General features: G+C 41.3%; 1 protein-coding gene across 1 annotated transcript in view; it reads left to right on the forward strand.

The window, feature by feature from the left end:
• ACSBG1 (acyl-CoA synthetase bubblegum family member 1) overlaps positions 1–16123 on the forward strand; it is a 70518-nt gene extending 54395 nt beyond the window's left edge. Inside the window, 5 exon segments of the mRNA XM_043523573.1 lie at positions 426–607; positions 4373–4606; positions 5694–5911; positions 13103–13242; positions 14861–16123. Of these exon segments, the coding sequence (XP_043379508.1) occupies positions 426–607; positions 4373–4606; positions 5694–5911; positions 13103–13242; positions 14861–15127 (1041 nt within the window). The 3' untranslated portion in view covers positions 15128–16123.
• Positions 16124–16851: the final 728 nt, after the last annotated feature.

A 16851-nucleotide genomic window follows, 5' to 3' on the forward strand; every position in this document is an offset into this window, starting at 1 on the left:
ACAGGCCTCTATCACTTTAGCTAAAGAAGAGCTCCTGTAACTGATAGCAATAGTGGGTCTCTTACCCTCTCTGTATACAAAGTTAGTTCGTTACATTATAAAATGAAAAAATAATATAGCCAGAACCCGAGCTGTTTTTAAGGCAGCAGCTTGAGGATTCCCCTGGCACAGGAGGGAGTGTAAGCGATGTTCCAGCAGGATCAGGGGGGACAGAAAGGAGGAGTAAAGCCACCTGTGCCCTCCCCCAGCACATACACAGTTGTGTCAAGCACTGTTCTAGCTCACCTGGGGATCTAGCTGAAATAATAGGCTCTGACTTCAATGATATTATACATATAAGTGCTGCAAGACTTAGTTCATTAGGAAGAAAAAAACCTCCATAACACCAATCCTGACCTTTGCAGTATATTCTCTTATTTTAACAGGGCAGCTTGGTCAATACACTGAAAGAAGCACAGCCAACATCTCATATGGGAGTTCCACGAGTATGGGAGAAAATCATGGAGAAATTAAAGGACACGTCTGCTCAGTCGGGATTTATGAAAAAGAAAGTGTTATCATGGGCCATGTCCATTAGCTTAGAGAGGAACCTAAGCTGCTCAGGAAGGTACACTTAGTAACAAATAATACTTTAGCTATGCCCAAAGAACCCTATCTGCCCTCAATTATCCCCAAGTAGCCCCATTGGCTTCATGGGGGTTGCCTTTCTGTTCTCACTAGCACAGATATTTTACCTGGTAATTGGCATTCAGCACTGTAGTTTTATATTTTGGTAGAAATCAGTGGGGGGAAAAGATGTTCAGTAGCATCTCGTAAAACTGATCTCGGATTCTGCTGGGGTATCTAATTTTGACTGGATTTTTAAAGATAGGTTTTGTGTCTGGCACAAACTATCCCATGTCTTGCATCCAAGGTTCTGCCCTGGGCTTTACTATAGTTTTCCCCTGGAGATTTTCTCCACCTTTGTTGCAGGCTTTGGCATCCATTCCAAGTGTATCAATGCATTTTTATCTGATTTCCCAAGGTTATTAAACTCATTGCCAGGTGATGTTGTGAAGGCCAAAACTATAATGCAGTTAAAAAAAAATTAGATTAAATTCATGGAGGATAAGTCCATCAACGGTCATTGGCCAAAATGGTCAGGGATGCAACACTATGCTCTGGGTGTCCCTAGCCTTTGTTTGCCAGAAGCTGGGAGTAGATGACAAGCGATGAATCACTTGATGATTGCCTGTTCTGTTCGTTGCCTCTGGAAGACAGGATACCGGGCTTGGTGGAATCATAGAAGATTAGGGTTGGAAGAGAGCTCAGGAGGTCATCTAGCCCAAGCCCCTGCTCAAAGCAGGACCAATCCCCAACTAAATCATCCCAGCCAAGGCTTTGGCAAGCCGAGCCTTAAAAACCTCTAAGGATGGAGATTCCACCACCTCCCTAGGTAACCCATTCCAGTGCTTCACCACCCTCCTAGTGAAATAGTTTTTCCTAATATCCAACCTAGACCTCCCCCACTGCAACTTGAGACCATTGTTCCTTGTTTTGTCATCTGCCACCACTGAGAACAGCCAAGCTCCATCCTCTTGGAACTCCTTTCAGGTAGTTGAAGGTTGCTATCAAATCCCTCCTTACTCTTCTCTTCTGCAGACTAAATAAGCCCAGTTCCCTCAGCCTCTCCTCATAAGTCATGTGCCCCAGCCCCCTAATCATTTTCGTTGCCCTCCGCTGGACTCTCTCCAATTTGTCCATATCCTTTCTGTAGTGGGGGGCCCAAAACTGGATGCAATATACCAGATGTGGCCTCACCAGTGTTGAATAGAAGGGAATAATCACTTCCCTTGATCTGCTGGCAATGCTCCTACTAATGTAGCCCAATATGCCATTAGCCTTCTTGGCAACAAGGGCACAGTGTTGTCCACTGTAATCCCCAGGTCCTTTTCTGCCGCTTAGCCAGTCGGTCTCCACTCTGTAGCACTGCATGGGATTCTTCCGTCCTAAGTGCAGGACTCTGCACTTGTCCTTGTTGAACCTCATCAGATTTCTTTTGGCCTACCCTCCAGCGTATCTACCTCTCCCCCCAAGCTTAGTCATCCACAAACTTGCTGAGGGTGCACTCCATCCCATCATCCAGATCATTAATGAAGATGTTAAACAAAACTGGCCCTGGGACCACTGGGGCACTCCGCTTGATACCAGCTGCCAACTAGACATCAAGCCATTGATCACCACCCACTGAGCCCGATGATCTAGCCAGCTTTCTATCCACCTTATAGTCCATTCATCTAATCCATACTTTTTTAACTTGTTGGCAAGAATATTGTGGGAGACCGTATCAAAAGCTTTGCTAAAGTCAAGATATATCACATCCATCACTTTCCCCATATCCACAGAGCCAGTTATCTCGTCATAGAAGGCAATCAGGTTGGCAGGGCCAGCTCCAGGCACAGGCACCAGCTTTCCAAGCAGGCGCTTGGGGCGGCAATGAGAATGGGGCAGCAGTCCGTTTCCCGCGGCGGCTTTTGTGCGGCAGCTCCGCCGCTCTCCTGGGGGCGGCGGCAATTTGGTGGCAACTGCTTGGGGCGGCAAAATTGGTAAAGCCGCCCCTGAGGTTGGTGAGGCATGACAAGATAATGGCCAATGGCTCTGCAATCGCATCAGCACCAACTCCTCAGCACCCTCAGATGCATTGATCTGGCCCCATGGACTTATGCATGTCCAGCTTTTCTAATAGTCCTTACCTGTTCTTTCACCACTGAGGGCTGCTCACCTCCTCCCCATACTGTGGCTGCCCAGTTCAGCAGTCTGGGAGCTGACCTTGTCTGTGAAGACTGAGGGCAAAAAAGCATTGAGTACTTCAGCTTTTTCCACATCATCTGTCACTAGTTTGCTTCCCCATTCAGTAAGGGTCCCACACTTTCCCTGACCTTCTTCTTGTTGCTAACACCACCTGTAGAAAACCCTTCTTGTATGCTTCACATCCCCTTGTTAGCTGCATCTCCAATTGTGGTTTGGCCTTCCTGATTATACCCCTGCATGCTCAAGCAATATTTTTATACTCCTCCCTAGTGATCTGTTCAAGTTTCCACTTCTTGTAAGCTTCCTTTTGTGTTTAGCTCACCGAAGATTTCTCTGTTAAGCCAAGCTGGTCGCCTGCTATATATGCTATTCTTTCTGCACATCGGGATAGTTTGTTCTTGCGCTCTCAATAAGGCTTTTTTAAAATACAGCCAGCCAGCCTAGACTCCTTTCCCCCTCATATTAGCCTCCCAGGGGATCCTGCCCATCAGTTCCCTGAAGGAGTCAAAGTCATCTTTTGGCTTAAGTCTGACCCAATATGGCTGTTCCTAGGTTCTTATGTTATCTACAGCGCCCTGAGGATTAATCACTCCACTCCCTCACCAAAAAGAAACAGTTTTATAGAGGCCTGTGGTATGATAGCACTTGACTATGAATTTATGTACAGCAGGGGAGAAGATCCTATAGCGTATGTCTACACAATAAAGAAAAATTCGCAGCTGGCCCAGGCCAGCCAACTCAGGCTCATGGGGCTCAGCTGTGGGACTGTTTCATTGCTGTGTAGACTTCGGAGCTCAGGCTAGGGCCTAGGCTCTAAGACACTGAGGAGTGGGAAGGTCCCAGAGCTCAGGCTCCAGCCGGAGCCTGGAAGTCTACACAGCAATGAAACAGCCTCTCAGCCCGAGCCCCACAAGCCCGAGTTGGCTGGCATGGGCCAGCCGTGGGTTTTTCTTTGCTGTGTACACATACCCATAGAGATTCCAAAAAACATTGCATGTCTGTACTGATTTACAGTTTCAGTTTCCCAGATAGGTTTATCAAATTGCCCAGACAATGAGGCTCTTGTTATCTTAATGATCATAGATTTTGGTGGAACTAGCACATATTTAAGTGATAAAGAATCAAGGAATAGTGAAAATAGTGATCTCCACAATGCATTTCACCAATCCTTCATGAACCGGCAAAATTGGGACATCCCTGGTATTTGGAGTTAGTATTCAGGGAAGGTTTCAGAGTAACAGCCGTGTTAGTCTGTATTTGCAAAAAGAAAAGGAGTACTTGTGGCACCTTAGAGACTAATCAATTTATTTGAGCATAAGCTTTCGTGAGCTACAGCTCACTTCAGCTGTAGCTCACGAAAGCTTATGCTCAAATAAATTTGTTAGTCTCTAAGGTGCCACAAGTACTCCTTTTCTTTATTCAGGGAAGGACATTCTGTAAATGATACAAATGGGAAATAATGTGCCTAGACATCCAAACGCAAATGATGAATGTGTAATTGAAACACAAAGTTGGTTTGTTTTGGAAATTATTTACATTTCCTCTGAATTCCCCTGTCTTTCTCTGTGTTTTTTCCACTCAGCAGTGATTTAAAGCCCTTTCGAACAAGATTAGCAGACTACTTAGTACATGCAAAAATCCGCAGTGCTCTGGGATTTTCCCACTGTCAGAAGCATTTCTCTGGTGCTGCTCCTGTCACTACAGAAACTCTGGATTTCTTCTTGAGTCTGAACATCCCCTTGTACCAGGCATATGGGATGAGCGAGACTACAGGCCCGCACTGCATGTCTGGGCCATATGTTTACAGACGTCACAGGTAATTTTACAGAACCTTTTACGTGCAGGAACCAAACAATCCTGCCAACATGAGAATGCCCATGATGCCTCCTGTTCCCACTGTTTTTCTTTCCCACTCCCTCTTTCACCTTCTTGTTTTTATGGCAGTTTCTGGGTAATTAAGTTGTGATACAGAATTTCACATTATTCTGTGAATTTGCCAAGTCTTTATCTTTGTCTTCGCTTTGACTGTGCTCTATCCCACAGTCCCAAGTTGCCTCCCACATCTACTTAGGTGGCAAAAGCCCTTATTGGACTGGACCCAGCTGCTAAAACTTCTAGTTTCACCCTTATCAATTTCTACCACATATTTATGCATTTTTACTACAAAAATCTGCAACAAATTGAAAACAGAAAATTGGGAAAAGACAGAATGAATTGAATATCAAATATATATATTTGATATATATATATTTAATTCAGTAAAATGCTCTATTTTTAATGTGTGAAAAGCTGCTACTGTATTTTCAGGTTGCTTTGCTGTAAAATTTAGATTCATGTCCCTTGAGACTTGAACTTGAGAGACGGTGTTGTCTAGTGGATACAGTGCTGGACTGAGACTTGGGAGATGTAGGTTCTCTTTGTTCTTTCCTTTAACTTCCCCATCTTCAAGGCTCTGTGTTCCAGTTCAAGACAATCTTCATACCAGAAGCTGAGCATCTTGCTTCCACCACGCTTTGACCCACAGTGTCAATCAAACCCAGTCTCTTGCACGCTGTGCAGAGCACAACTATTAAACCAAAAGGCTGGCCTACTTAAGAGGGAATAATGTGCAAATATGAAATTTAAAACAGAGAAGTGTTTTAATGCTCCAAAAGAAACAAAAGGTCCACTTGAGTAGCAACACAGGGCAAAATCCTCAGCTGGTGTAAATGTGCAGAACTCCACTTACACTGCTGCTTTACATCAGCTGAAATTCTGGCCTGTTACTTTCTAACAATGATGGGAATGTGTTTGTTTATACCTTCTCAAGGATTTAGAGACGAGATATTATAAAGGTTGGCTCTATATTTTATCTGGCTTTTCTAGCATTCCTTATGAATCTTTTCCTTCTTGTTCCCTTGTAGCTGTGGCAAAGCAGTGCCTGGCTGCAAAGTGAAACTGGTGAATGAGGATGCAGATGGCAATGGAGAAATTTGTTTCTGGGGAAGAACTGTTTTCATGGGTTATTTAAATATGGAGGATAAAACTAAAGAAGCTATTGATGATGATGGGTGGTTGCATTCTGGAGACCTAGGAAGACTAGACAAGGACGGCTTCCTCTATGTTACTGGAAGAATTAAAGGTAAAAAGCAGTCTCCTCCCAACGTTTTAAAGTAACTATTCAGTGTTGTTCAGTCATACAACAGATAAGCACATAGGAATACTTTATTGGATCAGACTTGTGGTTCACGTGGTTGAGTGTCTCCAACTCCAGCTCCAAGTGCTTCAGGGGAACCCTCACAATAAGTAGATGTGAGAGAATCTGCTCCCATGAAAGTCTCATCCTTAGAGATTGGCTTAAGCATTGCAACATGAGGTTTTATCTCCCTTCCAATATTCATTTTGTTAGCATTAACAATAATTCTGGATGTTTTGTTATCCATGTAAATGTTCAATCCCGCTTTGAATCTTGCTAAGTCCTTTGCCTTACTGACTGATCAAAATATTCAGACAATAATGTTAGACAATCACTATGTTTTGTATTAAGTCATGAATCATGGGGCTACATGCTAGAAGAGGGTGCCTAATGAAATAGGAAAACTCACTGTACTCTTACTGCCATGTGGGAACTGGACATCTGAGATGGCTGTAAGCTCCGTGTTTCCAGACCATTTGAACAATATCCTCTTAATTTTTGAAGGTAGAAGGATAAGTTAAAACAAAGAGGAATATTTGGGTCTGGTGACTGTATTTGCTTAAATGTTGTCCAGGGAAGGTTTTGGTAATTTGTTTGCCTGGAAGCTCGCTTTCAAGATACATACTCAGAAGGGTGATATTTTGTCACAGTTCAGATGCTTCCTAAACTACCTTGTGTAATGAGTAACTGTAATCCCTGAAAACAAGATGAATCATGAGGGAAGTAGCTGCACTTGCTGGTGAATTTGTAACAGGATAACATTATCATGTGCAGTCAATCCTAGTGGGCTTTATTAGACGGTAAAATTAGCCTGCACTGAATGTGATCATTTTGGCCTCCCTTAATTCTCTGTCTTTCCCTTTTCTGGTTACTTTTCCTTTCCTCCCATGTTATTCTTTAACAAAGTGGCCCAGTTCGATTATCTTAATGTTTGCATTGCACTTATACCTTCAGTGATGGGAGTGCCATTTTTAAAAAAAATAAATACTGTAAATGAAAGATAAATTAAGGCTAAGTGAGCCAGTTTGGATAAAATAAATACTGCCTGAATTTCCAGGCAAACTTCAAATCCAAGTCTAAACCATTTAAAATATATTGGAAGGTCGGATAAATCTCTGCCCTCCTCCCCGCCCCCGCATCCTTGAGCCTTGAACAGGTCTCCTCCATTTGCGGAAATCCATCTCAGCAGGTCTGGCTGGTGTCTTCAGTTCTCATGAGTTCTGGCAGAACTTTCAATGTATCAAGGATGGGAGGGACAAATGATGATGTTTTGTGATATCTCTGACCCAGAGTAGCTCTTAAGATTTGAATAGTCACATGTCAGAAATAGCTAGATAAGAGAACCCCCTTAATGGATCCTCATTGCGGGAGGGGCAGAAGCAGTTATAAAATTACAGGGGCTCTGGTGGGTTTGGAAAGGTTGAGGAGGAAGAAATCTCTAAGGTTTAGACCAACATCTGATTTGTGGAGGGGTAACCATACATTTAAGATATGATAAAGCATAGTGTAGTCTCTCATCCTAGAAATATAAATTGTACTTCATAAAATAATTCTGTACACACATCATATTATCCAGGAAAATAATTGTGGAGTATTGACTGTGCCAATTTATGTGGATTTAGCTGACTGGCTATTGTATATAAAACACACATGGGCCTATTATATACTTTCCCTGCCCTATAGCCTCCAAAGCTGTTACTGAACACTAGTGAAATTAGGATCCAAACCTGTGAGTAACTATTTCCCCTGAGTTCCCTCAAGTGCCACTGAATTGAATAAAGCTCAGTAGCAAATGGGATCAGGTACTAAGCTATTGAATGTGCTACCTTTGTTAAGCTTTCCCCCCTTCACGTTTTTAAAAAACTGATAACTATAAAGATAAAGATAACTATTTTTGTATCACAGAGTATTAAAACACTGAGACAACAGATTATCACGGTTAGGGAGTTTGAAAGAAATGCTGATCCATGAAGTATAGGATATCTCAGAGGGGGTGTGTAAGGAGCAATAAGCTGGTTTAAAAGTAGACACTGAACATCAGAGGTAACCTCTTTCTCCTCTCTATTCTACTTTCTCCCTATCTCACAACTCACTGCCAAATGGTAGTTTTACCATAACACAGCACACAAGTCAGACAATCTAATGTTTCTTGTAAGAAATAAGACACGTCAGTTTTCCATAACCTTTTCTTTCCTTCTCATTTCCTCTGTTTCCTTCTTAGACTCATCTGTTTACCAGACTTAATATCTACTCAATATGCAAATTCTGATAATCTCCAAAAACATAAATCCACTGAAACAGTTAGTCAAGTTTCTATCATCTTATTGTATTCAATACCACAAATTTTGGCAAAGAACCAAATTAAAATACAGACAAGTAGCCTCTTAGTTAATACTGAATATGTTACTGTCAACTAAGAAACGGATTCAGCAAATACTTGCAGGTGCTTACCTTCATGTGCAGCAGTAGTACTACTGACTTCAATGGAAGTACATAAGTAAAGTTGAGCATTTCCATAAAAGTGTTTCCAGGATCAGGTCCCTTAATGTAGGGCTTTCAGTTACAATAGTACACCGAAGTCCATTTGTCTGCACTCTTCTGTACTGAGTGCATGGTAAATAGGCCTCATGGCCTGTGATGGGATGTTAGATGGGGTGGGATCTGAGTTACCCAGGAAAGAATTTTCTGTAGTGTCTGGCTGATGAATCTTGCCCATATGCTCAGGGTTTAGCTGATCGCCATATTTGGGGTTGGGAAGGAATTTTCCTCCAGGGCAGATTGGAAGAGGCCCTGGAGGTTTTTCGCCTTCCTCTGCAGCATGGGGCACGGGTCATTTGCTGGAGGATTCTCTGCACCTTGAAGTCTTTAAACCACGATTTGAGGACTTCAATAGCTCAGACATAGGTGAGAGGTTTTTCGCAGGAGTGGGTGGATGAGATACTGTGGCCTGCGTTGTGCAGGAGGTCAGACTAGATGATCATAATGGTCCCTTCTGACCTTAGTATCTATGAATCTATGAGTACATTATTTCTTAAAATGTTTTATGTATTTAAAATGACAATTTATTTTAGGCACAGGCAGAGGACACAAGTTTAATGCAGTGGAGCACTCGTTGTTTGCTTATGGGATAGTGCAATGTATTGAGAATTGTAATAGTCAAAGAATTTTACTTTAATAGACAAGTATCAGAGGGGTAGCCATGTTAGTCTGTATCCACAAAAACAGTGAGGAGTCCGGTGGCACCTTAAAGACTACCAGATTTATTTGAGCATTAGTTTTTGTGGGTAAAAAATCCACTTCTTCAGATGCATGGAGTGAAAATTACAGAAACAGGCATAAATATATATTGGCACATAAAGAAAAGGGAGTTACCTTACAAGTGGAGAACCAATGCTGAAGGCCAATTTAGTCAAGGTGGATGTGGTCAACTCCCAATAATTGATGAGGAAGTGTCAATACCAAGAGAGGGAAAATTGCTTTTGTAGTGAGCCAACCACTCCCAGTCCCTGTTCAAGCACAAATTGATGGTGTTATGTTTGCAAATGAATTGTAGCTCAGCAGTTTCTAGTTGAAGTCTGTTTTGAAGTTTTTTTTGTTGAAGAATGGCTACTTTTAAATCTGTTATTGAGAGCTCTCCTACTGGGTTTTGGATGTACCATTCCTGATGTCTGATTTGTGTCCATTTATCCTTTTACGTAGAGATTGTCTGGTTTGGTTTGGCCAATGTACATGGCAGAGGGGCATTGCTGGCACATGATGGCATATATTCCATTAGTAGAGATGCAGGTGAATGAGCCTCTGATGGTGTGGCTGCTGTGTTGGGTCCTCTGATGGTGTCACTAGAGTAGATATGGGGACAGAGAAGGCAACGGGGTTTGTTACAGGGATTGGTTCCTGGGTTAGTGTTTCTGTGGTGTGGTGTGTAGTTGCTGGTGAACAATAGGCTTTTGATGTAACCTTCTGTTTCCCAAACATCATGTAATCAACTACATGGATTAACATAACGTAATTTGCAAAAAGAAAAGGAGTATTTGTGGCACCTTAGAGACTAACCAATTTATTTGAGCATAAGCTTTCGTGAGCTACAGCTCACTTCATTGGATGCATACTATGGAAAGTGTAGAAGATCTTTTTATACACACAAAGCATGAAAAAATACCTCCCCCCACCCCACTCTCCTACTGGTAATAGCTTATCTAAAGTGATCACTCTCCTTACAATGTGTATGATAATCAAGTTGGGCCATTTCCAGCACAAATCCAGGTTTTCTCTCCCCCCCCCCCCCCCACCCCCACGCGGGTGGCCCCACAGTATGCCAACATTTTAAGGCTGACTTAGAACAACGCTTCCTCAGCTCTCGTCCCCTAACGCCCCTACTCTACTTGCGCTATATTGATGACATCTTCATCATCTGGACCCATGGAAAAGAAGCCCTTGAGGAATTCCACCATGATTTCAACAATTTCCAACCCACCATCAACCTCAGCCTGGTCCAGTCCACACAAGAGATCCAGTTCCTGGACACTACAGTGCTAATAAACGATGGTCACATAAACACCACCCTATACCGGAAACCTACTGACCGCTATTCCTACCTACATGCTTCCAGCTTTCACCCTGACCACACCACACGATCCATTGTCTAGAGCCAAGCTCTGCGATACAACCGCATTTGCTCCAACCCCTCAGACACAGACAAACACCTACAAGATCTCTATCAAGCATTCTTATAACTACAGTACCCACCTGCGGAAGTGAAGAAACAGATTGATAGAGCCAGAAGAGTTCCCAGAAGTCACCTACTACAGGACAGGCCTAACAAAGAAAATAACAGAACGCCACTAGCCGTCAGCTTCAGCCCCCAACTAAAACCCCTCCAACGCATTATTAAGGATCTACAACCTATCCTGAAGGATGACCCAACACTCTCACAAATCTTGGGAGACAGGCCAGTCCTTGCCTACAGACAGCCCCCCAACCTGAAGCAAATACTCACCAGCAACCACATACCACACAACAGAACCACTAACCCAGGAACCTATCCTTGCAACAAAGCCCGTTGTCAACTGTGCCCACATATCTATTCAGGGGACACCATCACAGGGCCTAATAACATCAGCCACACAATCAGAGGCTCGTTCACCTGCACATCCACCAATGTGATATATGCCATCATGTGCCAGCAATGCCCCTCTGCCATGTACATTGGTCAAACTGGACAGTCTCTACGTAAAAGAATAAATGGACACAAATCAGATGTCAAGAATTATAACATTCATAAACCAGTCGGAGAACACTTCAATCTCTCTGGTCACGCGATTACAGACATGAAAGTTGTGATATTACGACAAAAAACTTCAAATCCAGACTCCAGCGAAAGACTGCTGAATTGGAATTCATTTGCAAATTGGATACAATTAACTTAGGCTTGAATAGAGACTGGGAGTGGCTAAGTCATTATGCAAGGTAACCTATTTCCCCTTGTTTTTTCCTACCCCTCCCCCCAGACGTTCTTATTAAACCCTGGATTTGTGCTGGAAATGGCCCACCTTGATTATCATACACATTGTAAGGAGAGTGGTCACTTTAAATAAGCTATTACCAACAGGAGAGTGGGTTTGTGGGGGGGGGGGGGGGGGGGGGGGGGCGGGGGGGGGGAGAGAAAACCTGGATTTGTGCTGGAAATGGCCCAACTTGATTATCATACACATTGTAAGGAGAGTGATCACTTTAGATAAGCTATTACCAGCGGGAGAGTGGGGTGGGGGGAGGTATTTTTTCATGCTTTGTGTGTATAAAAAGATGTTCTACACTTTCCACAGTATGCATCGGATGAAGTGAGCTGTAGCTCACGAAAGCTTATGCTCAGATAAATTGGTTAGTCTCTAAGGTGCCACAAGTACTCCTTTTCTTTTTGCGAATACAGACTAACACGGCTGTTACTCTGAAATAAGGTAATTTATCCATTAAACAGTTCATATACAGTTTACCACAAACTTTAAAGAGACATATAGACAATGACATTATTTCACCCAAGATTCATCTAAATGTTAACATTCCCTTTTGATCTCTGAATCAATAGCTATAGTGATAGACAGGAACTGTCTGTTTACATGTCTAACATCTAAGAAGATATAAGTAAACACATACAATTAGTATCACCTCTAATTTTCTAACAATACAGGTTTGCATTTCAAAGTTCCAGCCTATCTAACATGTCTCTAAAGGTTGACCCTGGGTCATTTAGCCTGCAAGCTACTTAACCCTTTCTGGCCATGTCACAGACTTTTTTTAAATCATTTTTTAAAATTTGAAATGACTCTTCACTTTAAAATGTCCTTTGTTTTTTAAATAAAACTAATCAAAAACATTTTAAAATGGTCAAAAAACAAAACAAAACATTTTGATTTGAAAGAAACGAAATGCTCAGAATGGAATGACATTGTGACTTCTTGATTCGCTGAAAATTTCAAAAAATTTAGTGGTTCATTTGACCCCAAACAATTATTAATTATTATTTATTTTATTGGCAGCAAACCAAGAAATCTGTTATTCATCCAGCCCTACTCTGGACTGCCCCAGTTACTCCCTGGCTGTTCTGTGCCGATCTGCTTCTTCTAAAGATCCATCTCCATGTGCTTGCTTGTGCTGGCCTGCCCCCTCTGGGTGGTTTTAAGGTTGCTTTTTATTATGGTGCCAGCTGTGAAAGGGATTTTCGCAGTTTAGCAACACCAGAGCACAAACAGAATGAATGCCAGATAGCACTGAAGGGAGCCTAACTGCTGAAAATCCCAGGTTATCAGTAACACCTCGAGAGTCATAATTAATCTTCAGTTAACCAAGAGTTTAGGTTATCTGCAGTCTGGTATAAAGGATTTTGCTTTGTATGCACAATAGTGTGTGTTTGTGTTTGTTAGAGAGAGAGAGAGAGAGTGCCCTCTAGGGATATTGCAAAGGATATATCCGACTTTCAGGAAGGTTAATTTTCACAGCTAAACAAGTTTTGTTCTCTTTGAAAGCTATTGGTATTCCTGTTATCTTCTATTAGCAGGAATGTGATAAATGGTTCAGCCCACCTCTTAGGCAGCTGTGAGGAAATTATTTGAATTCAACTAATAAGTTTCTTTTTATGCCTAGAGTTAATTATTACAGCTGGAGGTGAAAATGTGCCTCCGATCCCAATTGAAGATGAGGTCAAAAAGGAACTGCCCATTGTTAGCAATGTTATGTTGATTGGAGATCAAAAGAAGTTCTTATCAATGTTGCTGACCTTAAAGGTAAACTACTTTTACTGTTGATTTTGACAAAATCACACCCCACTAAACTCCTGAGATCTAAAATCTTCCAGATACCTTGTTAGTTTAATGAAGCCTGAAGTCTAGGGGTGAAAAGACTTGAAACTTCCTGGATATTTTTCTGGTTTGAAAAATAGCAAGTGTGTGTGTGTGGTGTGGTTCCACATTGGGAAAAATGTTCAAATTACAAAGTCTGCTCGCTTTACTCACGTGGGTAGATTTGCTGTGAGCAAGCAGGATTTGGCTCTTATGCTGTATAGCAGAAAAAATACTTCACATTCATTTCTAATATTCTTCCATAAACAAAACAAGACTTACTTTCAATCTAAAATTCAAATTCACTTGCATTAAGAAAAACCTGGAAGAGCAGAAGTGAGGTCTCCATGAGAGTTCAGCATTTGCCTTCTCTATAACGGCTGTTGTCACTCTGCACAGGCAGAGTCCTTAGAATTTTAAAGTCTCAATACATAAAAAACAAAAGGCTACACAGTTTCATAGCTACTTACACAAAAGGCTTTTCTGGCCATGTTTTCTCATTACAATTTATGCTTAAGACAGAGAATGTTTACATTCTAACAGACCCTATTTTCCACCTATTTGTTCCTTTTGGGAAGAAATCAAAGAATGAATTTAGGAACAAGATTATGAATAGCTGAGCTACAGGATCAAGCCCAACTGAAAGATTGTCCTTTGTTAAAATGCAAATATTATAGTAACAGAATGAAAAAAAGGACCCAGTATATTATTATATAAAACTTCTTGTCTCGGGTGTCCCAGGGTTAGTCACCCTTTATATTTATTATCTCTGTCACTGATTCCTCCCCACCACCAAGTGTAAAAAATATATATTTTTTCTCATTTTAAACAGCAGCTCTGTCTCGAGAGATCAAACAGAACTATACAATTTTCAGTAATCCATTTTTGTAAACAGCATCTTGAATACATTTCTTGAAATAACAATGCAATTGATTTGGAAAAACACAGGGTATGTCTACAATGTGATAAAAAGCCCACAGCACCCAGTCTGAGAGCCTAGATCAGCTGACTTGGGCTCCAGGGCTTGGGCTGCAGGGTTAAAAATAGCAGTGTAGAGGTTCGGGCTTGGGCTCAAGCCCAAGCTCTGAGATTCCCTCTCCTTACAGGGTGTCAAAGCTGGGCTCCAGCCCAAGCCCAAATGTCTACAGTGAAGTTTCATAGCGCTGCAGCCTGAGCCCCGCAAGCCCAAGTCAGCTAACTCTGGCCAGGTCTTTTAATGCAGTGTAGACATACCCACAGTGCTAACTTATTCAGAATATATACAGAGCTTTTCTATGTTAAATATTTGACATGTTTCAAATGTGATCATGTCACATACATGACAATCACATATTAGCCAGCCTGTTCGCATTATGTGGCCAAATTGACAAACTATCTCTCATCTAGCAAGAGTCTACAAATGGTCCCATTTTGTAGACTTAGGACTGCAGTTTGGACTGTTTCACTTAAGTTTTGATACTCTGAGCTGCCCTCAAATCTCACTGGTTTGAGTGGGGATTGAGGACACTTAGTGCCCTGTTGGAGCCAGCCATTAATACTGAAACTCTGTCACTTGATATTGTAGAGTACTCTGGACCCAGATACATCCGATCCTACTGACTATCTGACAGAGCAAGCCAGAGAATTCTGCCAGAAAATTGGCAGCAAAGCCACTAAAGTGTCAGAGATTGTGGCAACAAGAGATCTGGCTGTTTACCAGGCCATTCAAGAAGGAATCAACAGAGTCAACATGAAGTCCACTGCCAGTGTTCAGCATATTCAGAAATGGACAGTCCTGGAAAGGGATTTCTCCATTTCTGGTGGAGAATTTGGTGAGACCTCTGAATACTAATCTATACTGAGACACTAAGTGAATACAGGAGGGGTGTGGAGTACTGTAAGATTGGGATTTCTATTTCTCAGGAATGGTGGAGATGGGAGTTATATAGCTCTTCCAAAACAAGTGACAATTCTCTGATAGCAATTCACACTGTCAGATTACAGAACAATGATATTGATACAATCTTAGGGATGTCAACCACTCCAGGATAAAATCAATTCATATTACAATTTGAAATTTAAACCATGGTTTGTGAAATATGGGAGCTTCATAAGAACCTTAATATAACATACTAGTAAGTTATCCTTGATCAATTTTTTTTTAATTAAGAAATTCAAGAAGTCCTACAATTTTGGTGTCAGAGAAAGAATCAAAAATACAAAAAAAATTATATAATCTATATGCCAACCTATTTAATAATTGTTAATTGTGTCCACAGCTTTTGCTCTTTTTAGAAGAAGGTAAAATGAAGTCAGTTTAATCAGAGAAAACAAAATCTTATTGTAACCCTTGCTTAAAAATTAACCAGGAAATCAAGGTCATTTGGCAGCCAGGGCCTGTCTTTTGTGGGGAGGGAAAATTATGAGCAATAATTAAATATCTGTTGGTGAAAGATGTTCTAGTTTCTTGCTTCACCAACTTTAACTTCTAACTAATGGAATACAGAATATTTATGTGGACCCCGTAAGTATTTAAAGATGTATTGTGTGCCCGGGATCCCAGGGGAGCCACACTGAGGTTACTCAATTCAGGCAAACTGCAAAGAATGGGGCAGGCAATCCCCAAAGCTGGTGGATATTCCAATACTTAGATTTACCAAGTCAGCACAAAACAGCTTCTATAATACCTCACTGGTTACCCAGAAGCCAACGATACAGTTCCCTTAAAGTAACTCAGCCTCCACCCAGACACCCAAGTCAAATATGATGAGAATTACTGAAAATCTTATTCATCATATAAGAAAATTCTACCAATTCCAAAAGATCAGACACATTACCTCCCAGATTAATGAATATTCCAGATCTTACCCAGATACACGCTACAGCCAATCCTTATTAACTAAACTAAAATCTATTAAAAAGAACGTATTGGTTAAAAGATCAGTATACATGCAGACATGAGTACCATTCTGAGATCAGTTTTATAGTAGAGATGGTGAGCGTTGTAGTGCAGAATTAGTCCAATGTTCATATTCAGGGTGATCCAGGCAGGACTGGAGATCTCAGTCTTATGACTCAAGCTTCCCCACATAAAGCATCAAGCAGATCTGAGATAAAAAGGATCAGGACCCAAGACATCTTTATACAGTTTCAGGCCTTCTCTTTACAGCATGGAGTCCTTAAGCGAACAATAGGCAAGAGACTTTGAAGTAGACCTATTTCCTAAGCATCACCGGTAATTAGCTACATGGATTAACATAAAGCAATTGCCTGTTTTCCAACATTCACAGAGAGATGAATACAGTAATATTATTATGTTTACTGTTCATTTAAATGTTAAGATCTCCTTTTGATCTCTGAATTAACAGATTACAGCATAGACAGGAACCGTTTGGTTACATGTTAACCTCGAACAAGATATAAGTACACACATACAATTAGTATCACCTCTAATTGCTAATAATACAGGTTTACATTTCAAAGTTCTAGACTATGTGACATAGAATGGCCCTAATTACCATTTACATACTTTTCTAACATGTCTCTAAAGATTGAATTTGGGTCATTTATCCTGCA

Source organism: Chelonia mydas, chromosome 10 (assembly GCF_015237465.2).
Source record: "Chelonia mydas isolate rCheMyd1 chromosome 10, rCheMyd1.pri.v2, whole genome shotgun sequence".
Taxonomy (NCBI): domain Eukaryota; kingdom Metazoa; phylum Chordata; order Testudines; family Cheloniidae; genus Chelonia; species Chelonia mydas.